Source organism: Erythrolamprus reginae, chromosome 1 (assembly GCF_031021105.1).
Source record: "Erythrolamprus reginae isolate rEryReg1 chromosome 1, rEryReg1.hap1, whole genome shotgun sequence".
Classification (NCBI taxonomy): Eukaryota; Metazoa; Chordata; class Lepidosauria; order Squamata; family Dipsadidae; genus Erythrolamprus; species Erythrolamprus reginae.
The window spans coordinates 194,655,742-194,682,040 of NC_091950.1; the positions used below are offsets into that span (position 1 = coordinate 194,655,742).

The window sequence follows — 26,299 nt, forward strand, 5'->3', positions numbered from 1 at the left end:
ATAATGTTATTATAACTTGATAAATAACTTGATATCGTTTTCAATCACCTTCAGTCACTTGCTAAAATGGTAGCAATGGTTTATATTTTTTTAAATGTTTGTATTCATTTTACTGATGTATGCCGCCGTGAGTCTGTCAGGAGAGGGGTGGCTTATAAATTTGAAAAATAAAATAAAATGAAATGAAATAAATAAAGGAACATCTTCATGGTAATAGTGCATGTGTATGGAGATAAAAAGAACATTATTTCAATTAACAAAGAACGAAAATCAGTGATAAAAATAGCAATCACTAAGAAAGGCTCATTCACCCAATACTTTAATACTCAAGCCAAGAACTGTGTATCTTTTAGAGATAGAGGAATGTTACTAATTGTGTTTATATGGTTTGAAAATTCATAATAATTCAATATAATTTAATATAAAATTGTATTTTATATTGTTGTAAACCGTCCTGAGTCCTTCGGGATTGGGCAGCATAGAAGTTGAATGAATGAATAAATAAATAAATATGGATGGTATATAGTATGGATGGTATATAATTCTAACCTTATACTTGGAAAAGTAAAATTCCAGTTTAGGTAATAGAAGAGTAGAGTTCTGTTAGAAAGCAGAAAAAGATTCTCTACTGGGAACGCAATTAAAAAAAACTCTTTATAAATATTTATAATAATAAAGCCTAAAATAATGTAAGAAATTGTTTAGGTATTATAAGGTTCTTCTGGTCTTTCAATGGAGTCAGTTTGAGGTATCTATTGATTTTCAATTTAGGTTCCCTTCAGTACTACAATGTCTCCTGTTCGACTACATTCATCTAATCCTAACCTTTGTGCAGACATCGAATTTCAAACCCCACCCACTCATGTATCAGATCCTTTGGAAAGCTCCACAGACTACATAAAACTTCAGGAAGAGTTTTGCCTCATGGCTCAGAAAGGTGAGTGCGCGTGTATGGTTTGGCCATTTCATCTGTGAAGTTGTAAACAGGTGGAATCAAAATATTGTAATTTATTTATTGTCAAAAACATGTACAAAATAGCAGGGATTGGTATAAACATGAACATAAAGAAAGTAGATACAGGTGATTAGGACAATAGGACAGTAAGACAGGGACAGTAGGCACAATGGTGTGCTTATGTACGCGTATTATAAAAGTCTCTTATATCTAAGAGACTTTTTCTTCTTGGATTGGTTTCAAAGACTCCTTATAGCTAAGGTGCAAAAAAGATACATTTGTAGAAAGCTACAGCTGCATAAAAGTTATGTTATCACTTTGTGTTTTTCATCAGACCAGCAGCTAGTTTTCTTGAAACTTCTCAAGTGTGTGGCAGTGCTTTCAGCGGTATTAATCTAAACATTTAAAAAAAGCCTTTGTTTTATTGAGACTGTCATTGTAGTAAATGACAAAAGCAAAATCGGATATCAAAAGGAGTTGTGAGAGAGCACATGGGTTAAAACATTTTTAAAAGCAGAATTCATAGCATCACTATTTCATGCTGTGTGACCCTGTGGATATCTAAACCTTTCAGGTTTTGGGGACATAATTTTAAAAGTATTCTATTTTGTATACAGGTAGTCCTCGAGTTATGACCACAATTGAGCCCAACTCTTATATTGCTAAGTGAAACATTTCTTAAAGGAATTTCACTCCATTTTATGACTTTTCTTGCAACAGTTGTTAAGTGATTTATTGCAGTTGTTAAGTGAATCTGGCTTCCCCATTGACTTTGCTTGTCAAAAGATCACAAAAGCAGATCACATAACCCTGGGACACTGCAACCTTCATAAATATGAACTGGTTGCCAAGTGTTCGAATTTTGATCACATGACCATGGGGATGTGCAATAGTCGTATGTGTGAAAAATGGTTATAAGTCACTAAATGAACTGTTGTAAATCAAGGGCTACCTGCATAATGCTTTCCATCAGTGCTTTTCTGCATGCATAATGTTTAGATTTAATATTGTTGTTTACATTTAATAATTGAATACAAAAACAATACAGTGTTTTTTGAAAAACATTCTTCTTTCTTCTTCAGTACATTCTCTTTTGAAGTCTGCATTTAACAGTATAGCAATAGAAAAGGAAAAGCTGAAACAGATGGTAACAGAACATGATTTCGCAGGACACAACACACAGATGATGCGTCTGCGGCAATCACTTTCTCAGGTAGGATTAGAGGAAAATGGTGACTTTGCAAATAGCTATAATTTGGGGTGGGTGGGTTTCCAATTGCATGTGATACATAGCAATTTTCTAATAGATAATAATTACAAAGTAGTACAAGCAATAATTTCCGTAATTTTTTATGCTTCCATGTAACATGTAACCGCTCAGAGTGCGTTCTGGATTGAGTGGCATATAAATGTAATCAATCAATCAATGTAATAAAAATGAATGCCTGTTTTCTTTTCCTTCTTAGTGTTTCCAATCTACTGCATACGATAAAACAATGTCATATTGCTTCTGCTGGAAAGCGTACTGATGTTAACATTATACTTTATACTGATTTTTAATTTAGTTTTCTGCTACCTAGAGATCCTCTTCAAGCATTTCTTTAACCTCCTTTTTTCTTACCCACATGCATATAAGTTGTAAAGGAATATATGGAGAAGTGTTAATGTGATAGACTCTGTAGCCCCTAAATCCATTAGGCTTGGAGGGTGTGGTGCTAAGTACACTAAATATGACAAATCACGTCCAAGAGTTTCCAATTTTTTTTTAATGGAGAAGAACCACCCCCAAATTATATCCTAAGGTTTACAACAATTTTATCTGAAAAACTATGCTACTAATTTTCAATAATGATCTGATATATTTTAATTTGCAATAACATCACCAAAAAGGTTTCAAGAATTGTTAATCTAATCCTACATAGTTTCTTCTCCGGTAATCTCACATTACTAACCAGAGCATGCAAAACTTTCCACCAGACCAATCCTTGAATACAGCTCATCTGTCTGGAACCCACACCGCATTTCGAACATAAACATAGAAAATGTCCAGAGATACTTTACTAGAAGAGCCCTCCACTCCTCTACTTGTAACAGAATACCCTATGCAACTAGATTTACAATCCTAGGTTTAGAAAGCTTAGAACTACTGTACATCACCTTAAACATGATCTAAGCATAGCCCATAAAATCATCTCCTACAATGTCCTTCTTGTCAATGACTACTTCAGCTTCAACCACAACAACATTTGAGCACACAACAGATACAAACTTAAAGTAAACTGCTCTAAATTCAACTGCAGGAAATATGACTTTAGTAACCGAGTAGTTGATGCATGGAACTCACTACCAGACTCTGTAGTATCATCACCTAACCCCCAAAACTTTACCCTTAGACTATCCGCTGTTGACCTCTCCTGATTCCTAAAAGGTCAATAAGGGGCATGTATAAGTGTACCAGAGTGCTTTCCCTCCCCTGTCCTAATGTTTCTCTTTTACTAGTATCATGTATATAAATATTATTATATCTTTGTATACCACCAATGCGTACTTGACAAAACAAACAAACAAACAAACAAACAAACAAATAAAGTTGCATAACAACCAAGATTGACATTAAATGTTTTAAATGTTGGCTTTAATGTTGCCAACCCCTGCATTGATAAATCTGATATCTGCCTATTTAGATATCAGCTGAAATGGATATTTTTATGGAGAGTAGCAATTTTTGTATGATTGCCTAACATGACCTTTTTTCCTTTTGTAATTTAGATAATATATCACAGTATTTTATGTTTTGCTCTTTCATTCCACTTAACTTTGAATGAAGTAAAACATGGGTTTTTTTTTAAAAAAAAAGACCAATATTTTAAAAAACAATCAAAATCAGAACTCAGGAACTGCTATAGAGTGGACAATTAATCATCATTAAACCACAGTAATAATAGTAGCAATAAAAGTTGTTAAGTATTCACAAAAATGTGTTTATCTGCCTGAGAGAGTAAAAGACCTGATCTTGGAACTATACTGAAGGTATCTGCCAAGCATTTTTGAGGTTATTTCAGAGATAATATGCAAAGAAAAAGTGAAAGTATTTCAGAGATAAGGTACCATTGAAGAATCCACAAATACTTAGATGTAGACTTTCTGCTTCCCTCCTTTTGATTAGTCTGCTTAAATAAAATCTGCACTTGCAATAAGGTAATGTAATATAATGTAGTGTAGTGTAATAAATACAATAAAGTATAAATATACATTGCATGAAGCTAAGGCATACATACAATCCCATTGATATCCCCTCAGTTTTGCCTTGACATCTATATAGCATCCACATATAAATTCACAATTAAATTAAATTAATATTGATATTAGGTTGATTAATGTCTATTGTTTTTGTTTCATCTTTGTTTTGCTGTTACTATTTTCTACTTGAAGTCATGCTTTAATTTCTAAAATATTGCCAAATAGGACTTTTGTTGTGCAATTGTCTTGCCTTATTGGGTTTTGTTTTTTCACGAGATGATTAGATAATACAGGTTTTGGTTATAACCTCTTCTGTTTGTTACTCTTTTTCCTTCCCAAGAAGGAGGAAATTATTTACAATGTTTATTGATTAGCACATATAGGATATCTTGAAACCCAGTATTCTAGAATATCTCCTTTCCTAATATAACAATTTCTATAGGAAGGAAAATAGACAAAGAAGAAGGGAGAAAGAAAAAAAGCCTTTCATGCAATAATTCATATCTAGTAGAATGTTATTCTTTTGCCTCTGGTCACAATATCATCTAAGTGATCCAATTAGCATTTTTATTGTCATGTAATGATTTTATTGTGTTTTAAAGATAAAATGCCAAAGGATTTTGCTTCCAGTCTGGCATCTTATGGTTCTCTGATCGTTTAGTTTTCTTATTATGAGTTTCTTTCTGTAGAAGAATATAAACATTTCTAAAACTAGAAATGAAACAGAGTTTGCAAATGAAATCATATTTTTCTGCACTAAACTTTGCCTCTCTTTCTTGGATCACCAAAATGTTTGCCAAAATTTCCGTGGTCCCACTCTGCTTTCCCCTCATCGTGATATATTCCAATGAACCATATTCTGTTGCTGATTAGTATTCAACTTCATAAATTGTCTAGCTTACTTAATTACTGTATTTTTGGAGTATAAGATGCACCGGAGGATAAGATGCACCTAGATTTTAGAGAAGGAAAACAAGGAAAAAAGTAATCTGAACCAAATGGTGTAGTAATATATTATTTAATAAAATACCTGTGCATCAGAATACTTTTCTCAACCATGTATACTCTTTACAAACATGTACACTTTTTACTAACTTCAAACTTGACAGCTTTAAGACTTGTGGACTTCAACTCCCAGAATTCTTCCTCCAGTCATACTAGCTCAGGAATGGGAGTTGAGGTCCACAAGTCTTAGACTTGCCAAGTTTGAAGACCCTTGCACCCCTAACCTCTAACCTGGGGGTCTTCAAACTTGACAGATTTAAGACTAGTGGACTTCAACTCCCAGAATTTCTCCTCTAGTCATGCTAGATGGGGTAATTAGAAGGCAAAACCAACCTAATTTTTGCGAAAAGTGGGCTGTTTTTGCCCAAGTCTTTTTGCTAAAATGGGGTGGGCAGGGGGTCTGGAAAGCCTGTAGAAAGCTCCTGAATCCTGGCAGATGGCAAAAATGTTGCCATTTTTGGCCCGCTTTTTCACAAAAATGGGGGCATTTTTGTCTTCCCCCAGTCCCCAAGAATACCCTGCAGGCTTCCCAGAATCCTTGCCCACCCCCTTTTTGCAAAGAAATGGCAAAAAGCAGCCCATTTTTTGCAAAAGCAGGGGTATTTTTGCCATTCCCTCAGCACCCAGGAGCTCTCTGCAGATGGAGGGGAGACTTTGGGACAGCAAAAATTTCTGTATTCGGTTTATAAGATGCACTGACATTTCCACCCTCATTTAGTGGGGGGGGGGGGGGGGGGGTGGTGTGCCTTATACTCTGAAAAATACAATACATATTAAATTAAACAGTTAATATAAAATGTGTGTTTTCTAATTTATAGTAAATAAGGCAGCTCAGGAGGTGGGTTTATTGCCTCCCCCTCATCCCATTATATAAAAACTAATGATTATTTGGAGAGAGTTTTCATTCTGTTACAAATATATATATCAATAGTAAAGAGATTAGTATGAAAACCAATCTAGTGTTGTGGTTAAGGCACCAAGCTAGAAATGGGGCGACTGAATTCTAGTCCTGCCTCAGGCACAGGGCCAACTGGATGAACTTTATCCAGTCCTTTACTCTCAGCTCTTGAAAAATTGCAATGACAAAGGATTCCTAAATCTCGCCAAGAACACTGCAAGCCCTTTTTCAGGCAGTGCCAGAAGTCAAGATTGACTTGAAGTGGGAGAGGTAGAGAGAGGGGGAGGAAGAGGGAGAGGCACAGAGAGACAGAGAGATTATGATTGATAATATCAGTAATAAGTATTGATATATTAAAGAGTTACAAATAGCAATCATTATTACAGATATTATTTCTATTAAGTGCATGTTTTGCTTACTGAAGCAGGTAAATATATTCAGATCACTTTCCATTGCAAACTATGCATGCTTGCTTGCTTATTTATTTATTTATTTATTTATTGAACTTACAACAGCTAATAAAAACAGAGCAAGCCTTCTTGCCAGGATTTGATCAATCAGCTCTCAATCTCCAAGCTAAACTCACCCTAGTCCAGTGTTTGGATGCAGAGGCCTTCCAAAAAGGGTAAAATGCTTGGGTTTTCTCAAATATCAGTCGGGAGGCTATTCCAAAGGGCTAGGGCAGCTATAGAGAAGGGATGCCTCCAATTCATTCATTCATTCATTCATTCATTCATTCATTCATTCATTCATTCATTCATTCATTCAATTTGTATGCCGCCCCTCTCCGTAGACTACAATATTCCATTGGATGGCAGAATTTAGTGGAAGGGATTTTGAATTAGTTTTTCTTTCATAAACTAATGAAACAAGTAAGTAAGTCAGTATCAGCATTATAGGTGTGCAGGCCAGTTCAGTGTAAGTCTAGTTCTGAGCAAGGTGTTTGTGTTGGGTTTCAGCTTTTATATTTATTTATTGGATTTGTATGCCACCCCTCTCCAAGGACTTGGGACGGCTCACAACGTACCAAAAACCAATATACAATGAAACACCTGAAATCCAATTAATATAAATAACCATTCTAAAAACCTATATATCCAATATAATGAAACATAAAACAGTTCAGACACTATTCTAAACTGATATGTCTTCTTACACATTTTGTTGGATCAGTAGGCACCATAGTCTATTCTCCATAGTCTGTTTTTCTAATACTGACTCACTCCTCTCCTCACAGATGAATTTCTTTATATAAAAGCAGTGTGGAAATTATTCTGAATAAGAAAATATTCCACAGAGAAAAATTTGAGTACCATTTTTACCACCAGTCCTTACAAACTGTGCTGTATTTAAAAGGTTTTTCCTGGTCTCAGACTTACCTAAAGAGTGAGAGACTATAGGTTTCTAGCAGGGAATTCTCAATATCATAGCCGTAACACCAGTAATAAAATCTTGAGAGAAAATATCATGATACTGTAATTGCTTGCAATAATGCACAATAAGTAAAGAAATCTTTGGGGAATAGCATTTATGATCAGCAAAGAGATGTTAATTTTGAAAATTAATCCTTCCCAATGTGTTATATAATAACACTATACTGTACTTTGGCCGGGATATAGGATATGAAGATAGCTTGGGTCTATTTTTAAATTATTCTTATGCAATTGAAATTAAATATTCAATTTTATTATTTTAAGGCTCTCAACCAGAATGCTGAACTAAGGAGTCGTTTGAACAGAATACACTCAGACTCTGTTCTTTGTGATCAGGTTGTCAGTGTAAATATTATCCCTAGTCCTGATGAGGTAAGAATTTGGCATTGCTCTAATGGACTTACCATACTTAAATTCTGCTAATAACCATTAATGATTAAATGATTATGGTTGGCAAAGTTGGCAAGCAATGGGACAAACTCATTTTAGATAATAATTTTCTAATTGCATTCATGATAGTAATAAGATGTAATTAGTGGAAATTTTCCTTTGGAAAAAAACATATTTTAAATTGCTGAGTAGAATGCTTGATAACCTTATTCAGTCAGTATTTGGACATGCAGCTGAAATGTAAATACTTAAGAGCCATGCCAGTTTATATGAAATACCTATATAGTACAACAACCTGTTCCCAAGTTACTATGGGGACCCTGCAAATATTTAGCATTTTTCTACTCATGTTCTTCTGTAGCTGATCTTCAGAAATGATCCTAAGATTTGCCTAAAGCTGTCTGGCTTAATAGTCACTTGTAACTTTATTTCCCCTTAATTTTTAAAATATTTTCTTTAAAATTATAATTAAGCTATAGGCTTATGCTGGAGAACATTTATGCATGTGGTTGTTAAGAATTAACATCAACTGAATGACATCTAATTAGTTGATCAGCTATTAATTTCAGGATGGCTAATTCTATACATTTAAATACTGTGTTTTTCCTAAATCTGCTTCTGGGTTTCTGTGCTACGAGAGAGAAATATTGTCTATTTTATGTCTACTTTCATTGTATCTTGCATAATTTATTCATACCCGCTACATTTCCCCCAAAACTAAAAATATTAATACAGTATATTTATTTCTGGTTTCCATTATGATCTCACAATATTTCTGGTTCATCATTGCCAGTTCAGCGGCCATCAGTGTTGTGAATTTAACATTTTTGGGCATTGGTGCATATTATTTTATAGTTAACATTTCTTGAACCACATTTACCATTTTATTGCTTTTTACCCAGTTTATAGAAATGGATTTAGAGCTCTTCTTCCATTTTTGGCCACTCTGGTCAATCCATATAGTCTATTCTAGCTAATCCAACACCAGATATTTAAAAATATGTTTAAAATATGTTTTAAAAAACCATCAGACATTATCAGTATAGATCCTTGGAATAACCTCCTACTCCATCCATGTTAAAAATTGTCAGTTTCCTTTCTGTTTCTGATCAATCTTATGCTTTGGATTTTAAAAGATGGAAGATAAACCAATTAGCATTGCAACAATACCTGTTCAGTTGATGATCTTTCTTTCCTGTTCTCCTTTTGACAGGAGACCTTCCAGGTTAGAAAATCTAAAACTTCATTTAGTTTTAAGAGATTACACCAAGGTCTCTATTTCATTATTTATTTTTCTTTCAAATTCCTTTTCTTGAAAGTAATGGCATCTCTCTTGCTCTCTCATTTACATTTTATGTCATGTTTTAATTACATTACCATGCATTTTGTTGGTTAACCCTTCAATGCAAACAAACGTTTTTCTTGCGTTTTTCATTCGAAGCTACTTCTATTGCATGTTAGAATTCTCCCATAGTATGAATGGAGGCAAATGCATTAGGCACTTGTTAAACCTTTTGAAACAGAATTTTCCTACCTCTGACAGCATGTACAACCTATCATTTTCTCGGGTTGCAGGAATCATTTTTCCTATATTCTCGGGCCTTCCCATCCTGTAGCAGTAACCTCTGAATGATGTATGTTGAGCTTTGTTGGAAATATTTAATAAAATACTCTTTGCAGTGGGAAGCAATGAAATAAAAGAGATCCATGCTGCAAGCCTGAATGGCAGAGCATATCTCTTTCCAAGGGGAACCTTAAAATTATTGAGGTTTCATCTTCTATTGAGAAGATAAAACTGTGCATATATGACCTATCCTAAAAAAGGGAAAATTCACTAAATAGAATACAAGCACTGCTTTTCCTAATAGTGCTCTTAACAGCAGGGTGATAAAAATGCTATAACCAAAACTCGGCATCTGAAGAATTAGAAGTTTTATTTTTATTTATTTATTTTGTCAAGTATGTATTTGTTAATATACATAATTATAACATAATTTGAATCCATAAAATGGGTACAAATAAAAGGGAACATTTGGACAGGGACAGTAGGCATGCTGATGCGCTTATTCACGCACTTATGCATGCAATCCAGGAAACATAACTTATTGAGAATTGAAGATAGTCATTGATTACCAAATGTTGAATGACGGTGGGCAAGAAAAGAATTCATGGCATCGGACCAGAATATCTCCAGGAGTGCCTTCTGCTGCACAAATCCCAGCGACCGGTTAGGTCCCACAGACTTGGCCTTCTCCGGGTCCCGTTGACTAAACAATGTCATTTGGCGGGACCCAGGAGAAGAGCCTTCTATGTGGCGGCCCCAACCCTCTGGAACCAGCTCCCCCCAGATATCAGAGTTGCCCCCACCCTCCTTGCCTTTCGCAAGCTCCTTAAAACCCACCTCTGTCGTTAGGCATGGGGGAATTGAAATTTTTCCCTTCCCCCTAGGCTTATAGAATTTATACATGGTATGCTTGTTTGTATGACTGGTTTCTTAAATTGGGGTTTTTTAGATTATTTTTAATATTAGATTTGTTTACATTGTCTTCTTTATTGTTGTTAGCCGTCCCAAGTCTTCGGAGAGGGGCGGCATACAAATCTAATAAATAAAAAAATTAATTAATTAATTAATTAATTAATTAATTAATTAATTAATTAATTCCTTTTGAGGGAATGGCTGGCTTCTTATGAATTGAATTCTAGCCAGCCTCTATTTTGTGGCAACATTCATCAATACACGTGGAAGTGCAGTGGAAATATACTAAGAATTGTACTAATCCTGAGGAAAGAAATGCATCTCTTTCTTCAGGTACCAGAATGTTTTGAGTGCATCCTGAAAATATGACTCCTTTTCAACTAAATTCTCAATTTGCTAGAGACAGGGCAGGTTCACAAGACCATCTCTGCTTTATTTTCTCTCTCAGTATGCGGGAAAGAAATGTGAAAAAAAGAAGCAGTGAATCCATCCCTCATGGCTTGGTGTGATTTTTGTTTTGTCATAGCTTGTATAAGATCTTAGGCTCTCAGTATACAGTATGCAGAATTCATCTATATGCTTTTCTTTTATAGACAGGTGAACAGATCCATGTCAGTCTCCCACTTTCCCAACAAGTTTCTAATGAGAGCAGGCTCTCCATGTCTGAATCTGTCTCTGAATTTTTTGATGCCCAAGAAGTGCTTCTATCTGCAAGCTCATCAGAAAATGAGGTTAGGAAGAACAATATTTACTCAACAGTGCAATTTATATTTATGACACCTTTATGTAGCATGAGATGGAAGTACTTGATGCTTCATTTTAACTAGGAAAACTGCTTTGTTGATGTTTTTCAGAAACATACCCTGTTTCCCCCAAAATAAGACATCCCCTGATAATAAGCTGAATTGGGCTTTTAGGTGCATGGCAATAAGGCCATGCACTTATTTCAGGGTTCAAAAAATATAAGACAGGGTCTTATTTCCAAGGAACGCGGGTATATGTCTCAGTCAGTGATTTATGTATGAAGGCAATCATATCAGTTAAAATATTGCAAATGTTTTTAAGGTTGTATAATGTATATATTATTTGAACACTCTGAAATAGTAAATAAAATAAAGGCTAACCTATCTGACCTTAAAAACTGAGGACAACTATAGGAAGGCAACAAAGTGCTATAATTTCCCAAACTTCTCTGCTGCTTTATCTTTTAGCAGTTATTGCACTGTTCTTCTGCAAGAGGGGGATTTATCACAGATATGTGCACTTATCAATGTTTTATTGAATGGGCAGAATGCTTGCAGACAAACAGGGCGGATCTAAAAAACCCAAAAGATTATAAGGAATTTGAATTTATGACAATAGCATTTCTTTCTTCAGTATAATAACAGTAATAATCAGTGTTTTCTTCATTAGGCTTCTGATGATGAATCTTACATAAGTGATGTGAGCGACAACATATCTGAGGACAACACTAGTGTTGGAGACAATATTTCTCGGCAAAGTATGCGGTTTCTTGACTTTTAGAAAATAAAATTTATATAATTTATAAAGAGACAAACAAGGTCTTCACTCTGAGAGCTACTTTCAAATTGCTTCTAATGTACTGTATTAGTTGCAGATTTTTTTTCTTCCTTTTTTAATTCTAGGAACTCTTTAAATCTTTAACATATGTTTTCTGTTAATCCATTTTTTCTGCCTTTATTCTATCCACTTTGCCATCAAAGAAACGTTCAACCTTTCTTCATATTAATCCTCTTTCTTTTGATCACTTCCGGATATTGTATTGTTTTGTGTATATTATTCCCATCCTTGCTTTCTCTGTTACTCTATTTCTATTTTCCAATTGATATATCTTCCAGTATATTCATTTCTACTTTTCCCCATCTCATTGTTCCTTCTGCATCCCATTGTGCCTAATCCGAACCTCATTATAAATATTGTTTCTAAATTTTCTAAGTTGCTAATCCTCCCTTCCTTCTACTTTCAAGTAGTGGTATGCAGAAGTTTTAGATTTAAGCTATTTTGAAGCAAAATTCTATTTCTAATTATTTTGGAAAAATATGTCAAGAAATATTGGAAAAATGTCTTCCAATATTTGAATAAACATTTTGTTTATTCATTTAAGTTCAGCTAAGAAATATATATTGCAAATTCTATGCTTTGGTTTACTCATGCAGTAATACTTATTGATTAAATTTAAATATGTAATTTATTTAAATAATTACTACGTTTGTTAATTGAGTGAGCAGCTCAATAGCTCAGCAGTTAAGATGCTGTGCTTGTTAGATGGAAGGCTGACAGCTTGCATTCAAGACCCAAGTGCGACGTGGGTGAGCACCTATCTTTCTAGCTCCTGCTCACTTAAAAGTTCAAAAGCATGCAGCTGCGAGTAGATAAATAGATAACACTTCAATAGGGAGGAAACAGCACTTCACAATGTCATACTGAGGAAACATTTCCTTGAAATGGAGATGAGCGCTGCCCCTCTCTATACTCATCAAGTAGTGGAATAAAATCTACAAATTTCCTTTTCCTTTCCCTTGTGCTAATTGGATGTACATAAAAATGTTTTTAACTTTTGCTACAACCATAACTATGTTATAAACCATAGCATTCCAAGAACCCAGTATCTCTTAATTGTATTTTATAGCAATTTTATTAAACATTACAATTTATAACAATAAAAACTAATACAGACTTTAAAAAAAGACTAAAAAAAATAGAAAGCGCAGAAAAGAAAAAGAGGATTAATGAAAGAGAATAAATAAGAATGCAATAAAAGATAAGTGACTTCCCCTTCTTCACAATTATAAACAATTTTAATCACTCGCCATCTTCTTTTAAAACACAATAAATCATCATCTTCCCATCATCATCTGTTATCCATAAATCCATAAAATCTCATTGTTTCAGCTCTATCAGCAAATTATATATATATATATATATATATATATAAAGTATACATACATATATATACTTTAATAGATAATGTTTTTCAATATTTATATGTGGAATATATATATATGTGACTAAGCATATATATATATTTAATATTTTTCCACTTTTTTATTGTTATATCCTAGTTTGTATTAACCTTTTATCTTTGTGTTTTTAAACTTTAATAAACAATGTTTAAAAATTCAAAGTTTTAATTACCCTTTTTCAGAAAGAATTTTTAAGTCATTAATGCTGTATTTAAAACTCTATTTTGCTAAGGATTGAAGCAAATTTACTTGGTGCTGTAAAACGTCGATCCAAATGCTCCTAATAGTTGAAAGCAGTTAGCCATGTAAGAGTTTCCTAAAGTGATTAGAAAATGTAGTATGCAACCAGTGGTGGTTTGCTCCCTGTTCGGCCTGGTCCTTTGAAGCCGTAGTATTGATGGCGGGAGGCTCCATGCACAAGCCAGTAGCAAAGGGTTTTAGAACCCATTAATGATGCAAACCCAGTATTCTTTTGAAAATACCAACTTTCAAACTTCGCCATGTAGGCTGTCCAGGTCATTCTTTCTGGGTCGAAGAATTCAGGTGGCTGGACTACCGACGGAGTAGCCATGATAGCACACGGAGGGTCGGTCGGTCTCCTCATCGCCAATGTAATAACTCTCAAAGCAAGGTTGAATCAAGCAAGGTTTATTTGCTAACAGGACAAGGAAGTCAATTCAGTCAAGAAGCAATGGAGTATTGAGAGCTCTATACAATGACAGTTCTCCTATTTATACAATCTAGCCCAGCAACAGGCAGTTTTACAAAGATACATTTTAAGCACCAAAAGAAGGCAACCAATCAACATGCAATAAAAAAATCTGAACTTTTGACTTTTACCCTGTCTGGGTAGGTCACCCAGGCAAATATCTAACACTAAATGTGTTGGAAACCACTGTCTTGAGATGGTCTCATGAGGAGCAACTGTCTGGAGCACACATAAGCAATCTCAACTCCTCTCCTAGTCTGGAGAAGAATTATGAAAAGTTGATCTATTCACCAGTTTTTCTTTTTGGTGTGATCGTCAGCTCTTTGTTTTGTGAAACCATCTTCAGCAATTTTTCCCTGGAAATCCAAGGTGTCTTAATTTTGTCACACTAAAAAAAAAATAAAGTTGAAGAGTGAAGAAATGATTAACATGATAATAAAACAGAATTCTATCCTAGTCAAGAGTAGGCCTGACCTGTAGGTAAAAATCCAGTAATAGACAAGCTCACAAATAAAGTACTAAATTATTCTTTGTTTTGATGAAAATGACAGTGCCTGTTAGTGGCTGAAATGTATTTTGTATTTAAATTTGAAAGCTGTACTCTTGTGTATAAGAAGTTTAATATTAATTAACAAAAAAAATGGGCAAATAAACAAAAGCAATATGTGAAAAACCTCTCTGCATTCATTATTTGAAAACGTATAATTGGATTTTTTTAAGGTACTACCAAAACATTTGTACTTTTCCAATTGTTTTATAGAAAATGGGCCTGGGGGAAAAACCTCAAACATCTTCCCTCCTCTTTTTTCATTCTTTTTTTCTGCAACTCATCTGTCAGTGAGTAGTTAATTGGATTAATCAATTAAATTGAATGCAAACATATAGCAACATTAACAAAAATCCTTTTAAAGAGATTGCCTTCTTTTAAAACTAAGGGAAGTAAAGTCTGTTTGGAAAATAAATTAATAGGAATAGAAAAGCAAAAGTGGGAATTAGTCTGTAGATATAATTCTGTAATTCCATCTGTTGAGGAGGGTATGGAGAAAAAAACCCTAAAGTGGTAAAAAGGCAAGCAGTGAAAGATTAAGTAAATATGTGCCCCTGCACATATTTGCTGTTTGAATATTTCAAGGTAAGCTGCTTATTTCATCTTGTTTCTGTAACAGTTTCTTATGTACACTTGTCAAAGCAAAGGAAAATCTAGGTAAAGTCGCAATATGGCATTATGTGGTTTTATAAATAAAATAATGACACCTAGATGCCTTGTAAAATTTTGTGCAACAACAAAAAAAGCTTCATTGGGAGCATTCTTAATCATTCTTCTTTTAAATTTGTTTTAAATGTCTTTTTAATGTTTTTTCCAGGCACTCCAGATTTAGTCAGCTGTAATGATACAAGTCTCAGATAGAAGGGAGGGCTATGGCCTCAATTGTTGAAACAGGTTTTAAAAATTGATACTTAACCTTTGTGAATCTATAACGTCAGGAGACAATATGACTTCAGTGCTGCATTTGGTTAGTTGACTTTAAAAAAGCAAAGAAATTGTGGCCCAAAATAAGGAAATTCCTTAGTGTAGGCTACAAGCTTGCTTGTAGACTAATGTAAGACAGTTACTAAGATAATAAAAATTCAAAGTACAGGTAGTCCTACCACAATTGTGATCTATGACTTGCTTGTTAAGCAAAGCAGTTATGAAGTAAAAATGGCGGAATTGCAGGCATGGTTATGATTTTAATTCAGTTTTCCTTTGCTTCAGCTTTTCTCTTTCGTTTTGAGGCCATCTTAATATGGGTTAAATTAGCAAGTTAAAATTAACAGACAGATTGTCATAAATGTGAGAACTGGATGTTAAGCTGGTATTTTTTAGCACTCTTGTAACTTTGAAAGGTCATTAAATGAATCAGTAATTGAGAACTACCTATAGTTTTATGTAATATCATGTCATATGCATGTATACACACATGCCACACACAGAAACATATACCCACTATATGCATATATGTATATATCACCACATTGTATAGGTTTCATGATCATTCTGTTCTATTTCTCTTATAGTAATGAATGGTGAACTTACAGGAGGTGCTTTCAGAAATGGACGAAGGACATGTCTTCCAACGCCCTCCCCTGATACTAGTAATATTAATCTATGGAACATTTTGAGAAATAATATTGGGAAGGACCTTTCCAAAGTATCAATGCCTGTAGAACTCAATGAGCCTTTGAATACTTTGCAACATCTTTGCGAGGAACTGGAATATAGTGAACTTTTGGACAAAGCTGCTGAAACTGATGATCCCTATGAACGTATGGTAATGGGCCTGATTATGGAACATATCATGGTGTTCCATAATGTGTTCCTTCTCTCTTAGACCTCTGGTATTTTGCATTCTCTAAAAGGAGTGATGCTGGCACAATGAGGGCCTCTAAATTATACAAAAATACCATTTGTTTGCCTATAAAATGTATTTTGTAACATACTTAAAAAGATAGCCTGCCCTTCTTTTTCTATGTGAGAAACAAAAAATATATTCTGACAGAAAGAGGGTACTGGGAATTTTTATATTGGAAAGTCTTGCCCGAGTACCAATTATTAACATTTCATTCTCTGAGAATGGAAGCTATATAAAAAAGATATATACATTAAAATATGATTATAGTTTGCATAGGAAAAGTCCTGGTGAACTGTTTCCATTACATTTATTATTTATATACATGAATAATATTCCATTTTCTGCATCTGGGAAATACACCCAAATTATTGTGAGTTGAATTTCTATAAAGACACTTAACTATGATATATCTTCAAAGGTAAAGAAATATTCTTTTCTTTCTTTTAATTATACCTCCAGGGTTTTCTCTTGCAATACTGCCTTTTAAAAAGTAGCTGTAGATTTTTGTTAGCAACTTTTAAAAATAGAAGCGATCAAATACCAATATGGGAGAAATTCATTAAGGAAAGAGTATGTTCCAGTTCTGGAAATACAAGAAGGAATGTGTTACTGCAGGATATTCCTCCCAAATGCACACATGTATGAATGAAAAGTTTACTATAGTCAACAACTACATTTTTCTCCCTGAAATGATTTGATTTATTTGGAGCTTCTGGTTCCCGGGCGACTGAAAAGAGAACTTGAAATTGGGAAATTGGTTTGTTCTCAAAGCAATACAAAAGTTTATACTGTGATCCTATTTGGAAGGAATAGAAAACACTGCTTCCATAAAGCCCGAGTCCAACTCTCTCCCTTCTGGTTTGCCTCTTCTTCTGCACCTCATAATAAGCTGTGATTTCCCACAACAATTAAATATGGCCACTGTATTATCTTCAGATGCAGATTCTCATCTTGACATTCCTCTTTTGTTTTTCCACAGAACTTTGTGACTTTGTAAGTGCATTATTACATTATTTATTACATTATACATAAACAGATATACAACGTAGATTCAGTGTCCATCCTGTCTTCCCCTTAAGTCTTCAAGACATAACATTCTTACATTTTTCTTTCCTGCATTTAAAAGCATTTTTGTCTAACAATAGAGCATTAGCCCTGGGTTTCTTTTTGTTTTGATTTAGATCTTTGCTGCACTCCAGAAGAAATAAGAACTAACACACACACATATATATATATACATACATACATGCATGCATACATACAGCTGCCCCGAGTCTTCGGAGAGGGGCATCATACAAATCTAATTAATAATAATAATAATAATAATAATAATAATAATAATAATAATAATAATAATAATACATGCCAGGGACAGATTGCTCTTACCTGCTGCTACCGGTGTGCTGCGTGCACAGCATGAGGATTCTTGATCATGCATCCTCAGCATCATTTTGCTTCCGTGCATGTGCCGGAAGCAAAAATGTGCCAAAATCTCACGAGAGTGTCCCCTTGCAAAATTTTGCTTCTGCGCATGCTTAGAAAGCAATTCATACCAAAAATTAAAGAAAAAAGATGGTGGTACCCAAAGGACTGGCACCGGAGCTGTTGTGCGTAAATTGCACAATCTGGTGGCCACTACTGATACATATATATATATCTCCATAGATCCATTGCTGTAAACAGAACAAAGGTGCACCCTAGAAAAGAACACGGTTGATTATACAGTCTCTACATGTCAAGCCCGCCTCTTTCAGAATTGTTTTCTTAAATACTGTTTTGTTTTGTTCTAATTAGGTCCTTATTGCTGCCTTTGCAACTTCAGGATATGCTTCCACTTATTACAGAGCAGGAAGCAAGCCTTTTAACCCTCTACTTGGTGAAACTTATGAGTGTATCAGGGAAGACAAGGGATTTCGATTTTTCTCAGAGCAGGTATGATCTGCTGAAAGAAGGATAGTTAAATATTGCCGTATGACTTTAATTTTGGGGGAAAGGAGAGTTATTTAAAACATTTCATCTTGATCTTTTCTTTTATGTACACTGAGAGCATATGCACCAAGACAAAATCATTGTGGGTCCAATCGCACTTGGCAAGGAATTCTGTTCTATTCTATTCTATTCTGTTGATTTCAGAAGTGCTGCAAAGAAGATCCTTAGATTTGTTTTAAAACAATATTTGTTTTTGCAATATTAGCTAAAATCCAATATGGCAGAATTCAGCTTGGCATTCATGCTCTTTGTGTAGTTGCGTAGATTTTTTTTTCAAAGGGTGATGAAAATTAAAATCTTGTATAGATTTTGCTGTCCAATTACTTCTATATTTTTTTCCCCCAGGTTAGCCATCACCCACCCATTTCTGCCTGTCACTGTGAATCAAAGAATTTTGTGTTTTGGCAAGGTATATATTTGAATTACAAGTAGATGAATCAAATTACAGTTAAAAACGAAAATTAAATTTTATACAATTCCCTTGTTGAAATGTAGTTAAACAGTTACAATACTAGCAAAGGCCAATTGTTATTTATTTATTTGTTTGTCTGTTTATTATTTTACATTATGAAATTAGAAATCCGTTTTCTGCCTCTGGATTAACCTATTGACCTGTTTAGAACAAGATGTATTAGCTTACATGATATGTGAGATGAATAAATTTATATAGCATTTTTCTTCTTACATTTCTTCTATTTAGATATTAGATGGAAAAACAAATTCTGGGGGAAATCAATGGAGATATTGCCGATTGGAACTCTGAATGTGACACTTCCTAAGTAAGTATTTTTAGTCTATATTCCTTTTAGTGTATGTATGCATATGTATATACACACACACACACACACACACACATACTAAAATGAAATATGTTGGGTGTGTTGGGAAAGTGGAGAAAACCTAGTTCATTTTTTTAGTCTTACTTTTGTTTGGTATGTTTATGCTGAAGCATGTTGCAGTTCATCACCTAATGCCAACATATTATAATTTGGCTTGCTTCATACAAAATTAATGCAAACTAGAAGAATAAATTGAAAAATATGACTCAGATTTCTCATCAGTATGCAGTCCATTATGTAAGCTATAGACAGCTGAAATTTTAATTTATTCTTAAATTTCTTTATTAGATTTATAGCTTGCCTTTTGTTCGAGAACTAAATAGTTATCCTGCCTTCCTTTTTTTCCACAACAAACTTGGGTGATAGGTTGTGTTGTGTGGCTTCAAATCACTCTGTGAGCTTCTGCAGTTTACAAGGGACTAGAATTTGGATCTATGTAATTACAGTCCAGAACTTTACTTACAACACTTACTTACAATCACTTACAACACTGGCGGTCTTTGTCTAATTCTTATCTGTCTCAGCTTACTATTAGCTTCTATTAGAAATATCTTTTGAACTGCTTACAAGCAACAGAATGATCCAAGACCATGATTGGAGTGAAGGAGTTTGCAGAACTGCAAGCTGCAAGTGGATCATTCATGTTAAATCATTTTTACGGTTAATTTTGTTGTGGGAATGTAAGCATAGACTTTGGAAGAGTAAAAATTGTTTTTTAAAAATATTCTATTATGTGGATGTTAGTACCTCCATTATCAGAAGTACCCTGCAAAACCTGATTACAGGAAAATATTTGACAATCCAAATTATCATTTAAAAATGCTCTAATTTTGCACAGAGCTTGTATGGGGAAAAGGGACAGTGGAAGTACTTAGTTCCATATAGAGAGACCTGAAGGTCAAGAATCTGTTAGAGTAGGAGTTTCTTATCCTTACCATCCCACACTTTGAGATGACGTTCCAGAAAACATTTGTCAGACCTGTTGTTTACAGTGTTTACCACATTTTTCAGACTATAAGATGCACCAAGATTTCAAAAACATAAGACAAATTTTTTTTTGTCCTCCCTGGCCCCCAAAAGCAATCTGCAGGCCTCTCAAACCCTCTACATATCTCAGTTTTTTTCAAAAATGGGCCTGTTTTTGTGAAAAACAGGGCACACGGGGTTTTGAAGGCCCGCAGAGTGCTTCTGGGGGCTGAGAGAAGATAAAAACACCCCTGTTTTTGCAAAAAAAAAAAAAAACAGGCCTGTTTTATGCAAAAATGGGAGCATTTTTACTTGTCTCCAGCCCCCAGGAGGCCTCACAACCTCTCTGCGCACCTAATTTTCGCAAAAATGGAATGTGGGAGCAGGGCTTTGGGAGGCCAAAAATGGCTTTATTCAGTGTATAAGAGGCACCAACATTGCCACCCTCCTTTAGGGGTGAAAAAGGTGTGTCTTATCCTCTAAAATATGGTACTTTTTGTTATTTCCCCAGGGTTTTTTGGTAGGTTTAGGAATCAGTGTGATATAATTGGGGATGGATATAGAGCCATGTTCGACTAACATTGTTTTATGATGCTTTTTATGGTGATGCAAGAATTGATAGTAAAATATTGTTGTGGACATAGATGGAGAAAATGTAGAATATAAATGTATAACTGATGAAGAGGTACACCTTTTCCTTCTTTGTGAGTTGTATTTAATATCGGAAATGTAGTGAGATTTATTTGCACATGACTTTACAAATGGTAATTCTGAAATGTATTACTCTTCCCAGATACAGTGATTGCTATCTTTGGAACAAAGTCACTACTTGCATACACAACATCCTGAGTGGAAGAAGATGGATAGAGCATTATGGAGAAGTAACCATTAGAAATACAAAAAGCAGTGTCTGTATTTGTAAGCTCACATTTATCAAGGTAGTTTTACTGTGATCATCATCATGAACAGTGAAGGGACTATGCATGCCACCAATGGCCTGTTCACAGGAGCATCTGGAAATGTACCAGTAGCACACTGGCTTTGAAAGGCTTCTTTTTCAGCGGAGAGAATTAGCTGCCAGAGAGCATATAAATTTAGTGGCAACATTCCTATATATTCTTATTGGGAGCCACAATTAATGGAGTCTTTATGCATGTCTATTGGTACAAATCTATAAATACCTTGTAGAGCTCTGTGGTTGACCGTGATGTATAATAGAACTTTCAGCATATAAAATCACATTGCTCTGCACCATTTTATTTAAGTCGTCTGCATAACGGCAACAACAGTTTATTAAATATTTATACTGCCAGACTCCCAAGGATTCTGTAAAATATTACTGTGAATCTAGAAGTTGCACTTGATTATATGAACCAATTCAGCATGATAGTGAAAAGTCTAACAGGAAATCTTGTAATTTTCAATATTAATATTAGCTTTTGTTCTTCAATCCTTCCCCATAAATAAATACTTTTCTTTAAGCAAAATAGCAAAAACACCGGACAAAACAATTTTAGGAAAATCTTCCCCCTTTTCTCTATGGCACCCAAAATAATAATAATAATAATAATAATAATAATAATAATAATAATAATTATTATTATTATTATTATTATTATTACTACTACTACTACTACTACTACTACTACTACTATTATTATTTATTGGATTTGTATGCCGCCCCTCTCCGCAGACTCGGAATTTCTGACTTATGGATCTGTGGATGACAGTACAAGCAATATTGAAATGAGTAAATGATTTTCTGTCTTCATTTTAAGGTGCTACGAGATGCATATACATTTCCTTTAACAGTTTCATTCCTGTGTAGATTGATGTAGATGTGACCTGTTAATTTACTTTCCAGTGGTACAATTAATATTTTAGGTCCCAACCTTACTGGAGTTCATGGGCCTTGATAGTTACATGCAGATAATTATAAAAAGAAAAATTAGAAAAGCCACTTGTGGCTGAATTACCAACCAAGAATGTTGTTTTCTTTTTTGAGCTCCAGACAAATGTTTTAGAAGGAAGAAATCTGCCCTACAAAATGATTTTACTTGTCAAGAAGGCTAAAGTACTTTTGAATAAGATATAAAATAAAAAGTGTTCGGAAACTTCAGATTGTGCAGAATGCAGCTGCGAGAGCAGTCATGGGCTTCCCCAGGTATGCCCATGTTACACCAACACTCCGCAGTCTGCATTGGTTGCCGATCAATTTCCGGTCACAATTCAAAGTGTTGGTTATGACCTATAAAGCCCTTCATGGCATCGGACCAGAATATCTCCGAGACCGCCTTTTGCTGCACGAATCCCAGCGACCGATTAGGTCCCACAGAGTGAGCCTTCTCCGGGTTCCGTCAACTAAACAATGTCGGTTGGCGGGCCCCAGGGGAAGAGCCTTCTCTGTGGCGGCCCCGACTCTCTGGAACCAGCTCCCCCCAGAGATTAGAACTGCCCCTACCCTCCTTGCTTTTTGCAAACTCCTTAAAACCCACCTTTGTCGTCAGGCATGGGGGAACTGAGATATCTCCCCCGGGCCTATATAATTTATGTATGGTATGTTTGTAGGTATGTCTGCTTAAAAATGGGTTTTTTAAACTATTTTAAATTTTAAATTGTAAATTATTAGATTTGTCAGGAATTGTTTTTATTGTGTTGTGAGCCGCCCCGAGTCTGCGGAGAGGGGTGGTATACAAATCTAATAAATAAATAATAAATAAATAAATAAAATAATCTTGCTTTCACAGCCTTTTCCATTATCCCAGCAATTACCTTTTTATGATCTTCTACAGAATTTGAGCAGCTTGTAGAAGCAGACCTTGATGTTACAATCCCCTTTTAAATTAGAAGTCTGTCATAACTCAGAGCACTCACATACATAGTATATTGGGTCATAAACAAATTACATCTTTTTCTCATGGGACTGCATATGAAGAATCCAAGGAGTTATTCAGTGTTCTTAGTAATGGGGGTTGCATTCTTGCTGTTCATTGAGGGCAGAGATACTCTTGATGTTAGCTAATTTGTTTTACATTTAATAAAACCAAACTATTTGGTTTACATTTTCAGGTGAATTACTGGAATTCCAATGTAAATGAAGTTCAAGGTGTTGTCATGGACCAAGAAGGAAAAGTGGTTCATCGCCTTTTTGGAAAGTGGCATGAAGGATTATATTGTGGAATTGGTCCTTCAGCAAAATGTATATGGAGGCCTGGTAATACATGATATCTATATAATTCTAAATATAATTAAACAAGTAATAAAGAAATGAGTAGTATTATGGACGTAGGGATTTCTTCTCAGTATACTAGATATGATAGATTGGAACCTTAATTGTAGGTTAGAAACTGTAAGTCATTGCTGTCCTTTATATCTTTCCATGATAAAATCTAAATCAAACTCAGCTTATTTAAAAAGCTGTGTGTTCCATAATATGTTCTAAGATCAAGCAGGGATAATGCAAAAACGCTATAACTTCTTAAATGGAATATTTGTATGAAGAAACATGTAATATTTTGAGCATGGTGGCAAATGTTTAATGCCATTGTTGCTATTAAAATGAATGTGCATTTTTCAGTATAAACATTTTTTATATTCTTCAAGCTGAACAGGAAAAAAAGCAGTAGTTTCTTTGAAAAAAGAAATAATCACTTACTTAGTCAATGGGATTTATTGGTTAGGACAAAATTGCAGTTAGCTTTCCCCCATATTTGAATGATAAATTTTGCGAAATTGAATGTTAAAAAGATAAACAACATTGGAAGAGAAAGTAGAAATAATATAGCAGGCTTCATGCAATATTTCTATTGATGGAAAAATATAGTGTTTGATTAAGGATACAAGTTGTACCTTCTGAACTAAATCTTGTGTTTTTCTAATTTTCCAAAATTAGTAGCTATGGGATAGTAAAGTTTTTTCTAACTTTCCAAAAGTGGTATTTATGAGTCAGTTCCTAGTTCTCCTATAATTTATATGCTGGTTTTGTGATTTAACAGAAGTGATATGAGAACTGATTGAGAATTTGAACTATGGTATCTTTGTCTTGTTAAATCTGAGATGTTTCAAGGTGGCCCACAATACAGATACTGTAGTTCTCATTTAGTCTGCCTTGAATAGCAATCATTTGCAAATATGACAATTATTAATAGTAATAAAAATGCAATTTATAACCAATGTGGGCATTTATGACAGCAAAACCTTTAGTGTGAAATTGATTAAGGTCTGGTCAGTTTCAGGCAGCAGCTGCTAGTTTGTTGGAGGCAATAGTAGGCCACATAAAAGCATTATTTAGAACGGGGACAAAATTTGGAGGAGCTCATGGGGATCCTAGCCAAGCAGAGCATATCTTGACAGCAACATGAGCAGTGCACCATGTCCTATGTCATCTAAACAACAGGTAGAATAAGGTCTGCAAATAAACCATTTGTTTAAAGAGTTTTGAGAATTGGCATTGTTGCATATAGGGTGTTTAATGAAGATCAAGGTACAGATATTTTCTTTTATCATGTAGATCAAGTGCTTACTCACAGTAGTTAATCACTACCTTTATTTTAATTTTTAATACAGGTTCCATGCCAACAAATTATGAGCATTACTATGGTTTCACAAGGTTTGCTATTGAACTGAATGAGTTAGATCCTGCACTGAAAGACCTTCTTCCAAAAACAGATGCTCGATTCAGGCCAGATCAAAGGCAAGAAGTACACTGTTAAAAATGGCTATGTCTGCTTTTGATTAAATATTATAGGGAACATTAATGTTAAAAAATTCATCTGACATGTGAATCAGTGCTGCTCAGTGAAAACTTGCTCCAGACAATTTAAGAAGTATTTAAAATATTTTAATGTGAACTACGTAATAAAAAGTGCAGCCGACAGGGATCATCTATTTAATAATCTTTGGATTATTATTGTATATTGTCTATGATTGCTGTTAGCCGCCCCGAGTTTTCGGAGAGGGGCGGCATATAAATCCAATAAAACTAAACTAAACTAAACTAATTCTTCCTCATCCCACCTCATAAATACTTTTTGTAATATACTATCTCTGCTAATATACAACTGAATATTGCAAGGGAGGCAGACTAGAATTTAATCTTACCCTGTTTCTCCTCAAATAAGACATCCCTTGATAATAAGCCCGATCAGGCTTTTGAGTGCATGGCAATATTATTTCTGGGGAAACATGGTATTTATGCCAATTCAATCAAAATACTGCATACAGTGATACCTCAAGATACGAACCCCTCGTCTTACGAACATTTCAAGATACGAACCCGGTGTTTAAGATTTTTTTGCCTCTTCTTCCGAACTATTTTCACCTTACGAACCCAAGCCGCTGCTGCTAAGATGAAGGGGTTTCTTTTTTTCCACATTTTTGAAGAAAGAAAAGGGAGGGGTGGCTTAGAGGGAGGAAAAGACTCGGCGTTTTTGCAAGCACTGAGGGGAGTGTCTTTTTAAGAAAGAAAAGGGAGGGGCGCCCCCCTTGCCTTTCTTCCTTCCCACTCACCCTTTAGCCTAGCCTTGCTTCTTCCACCCGCCCCCTTTAGCTGCTCCTCCCTGCCCTCTGTTCGCCTCCCTTCTAAAGTTTGGGATTTTCCTGAAGGATTTGCACACATTATTTGCTTTTACATTGATGCCTATGGGAAACATTGTTTCATCTTACGAACTTTTCACCTTACGAACCTCCTCCTGGAACCAATTATGTTCGTATCATGAGGTACCACTGTACTTACTTGAATGATAGGGGTATCAATTTTATCTAATCTGCATAATATAGAATGTGATTTAAGTTCTTCTTGAACTTGGGATTTGTGTATTTTGTAATTACATGTGCGGCCTCTATGTTGGTTAAGGCAGGCAGGATTCCCTTGAGTACCATTTGTTGGGGGTCAAGGGAAAGGGAGGGTTTTGCCTTCTCTTTCTGTTCAAGACACCTATGTATAATTGGTGGGCCACTATGTGACACAGAATGCTGGACTCGATGGGCTTTGGCCTGATTCAGCAGGGCTCTTTTTATGTTC

At 34.8% G+C, this 26,299-nt stretch overlaps 1 protein-coding gene across 4 annotated transcripts in view; it reads left to right on the forward strand.

The window, feature by feature from the left end:
* OSBPL6 (oxysterol binding protein like 6) overlaps nt 1–26,299 on the forward strand; it is a 95,667-nt gene that overhangs the window by 66,445 nt on the left and 2,923 nt on the right. For 3 of the 4 annotated variants that reach the window (XM_070731834.1, XM_070731836.1, XM_070731835.1), the window contains 12 exons: nt 772–937; nt 2,038–2,168; nt 7,796–7,903; nt 10,991–11,128; nt 11,811–11,898; nt 16,149–16,402; nt 18,278–18,415; nt 18,818–18,881; nt 19,173–19,251; nt 21,071–21,215; nt 23,347–23,491; nt 24,844–24,970. In XM_070731834.1, coding sequence (XP_070587935.1) covers nt 772–937; nt 2,038–2,168; nt 7,796–7,903; nt 10,991–11,128; nt 11,811–11,898; nt 16,149–16,402; nt 18,278–18,415; nt 18,818–18,881; nt 19,173–19,251; nt 21,071–21,215; nt 23,347–23,491; nt 24,844–24,970 — 1,583 coding nt within the window. The remainder of the gene's footprint in view (nt 1–771; nt 938–2,037; nt 2,169–7,795; nt 7,904–10,990; nt 11,129–11,810; nt 11,899–16,148; nt 16,403–18,277; nt 18,416–18,817; nt 18,882–19,172; nt 19,252–21,070; nt 21,216–23,346; nt 23,492–24,843; nt 24,971–26,299) is intronic. The other variant, XM_070731837.1, reaches the window with a different exon arrangement.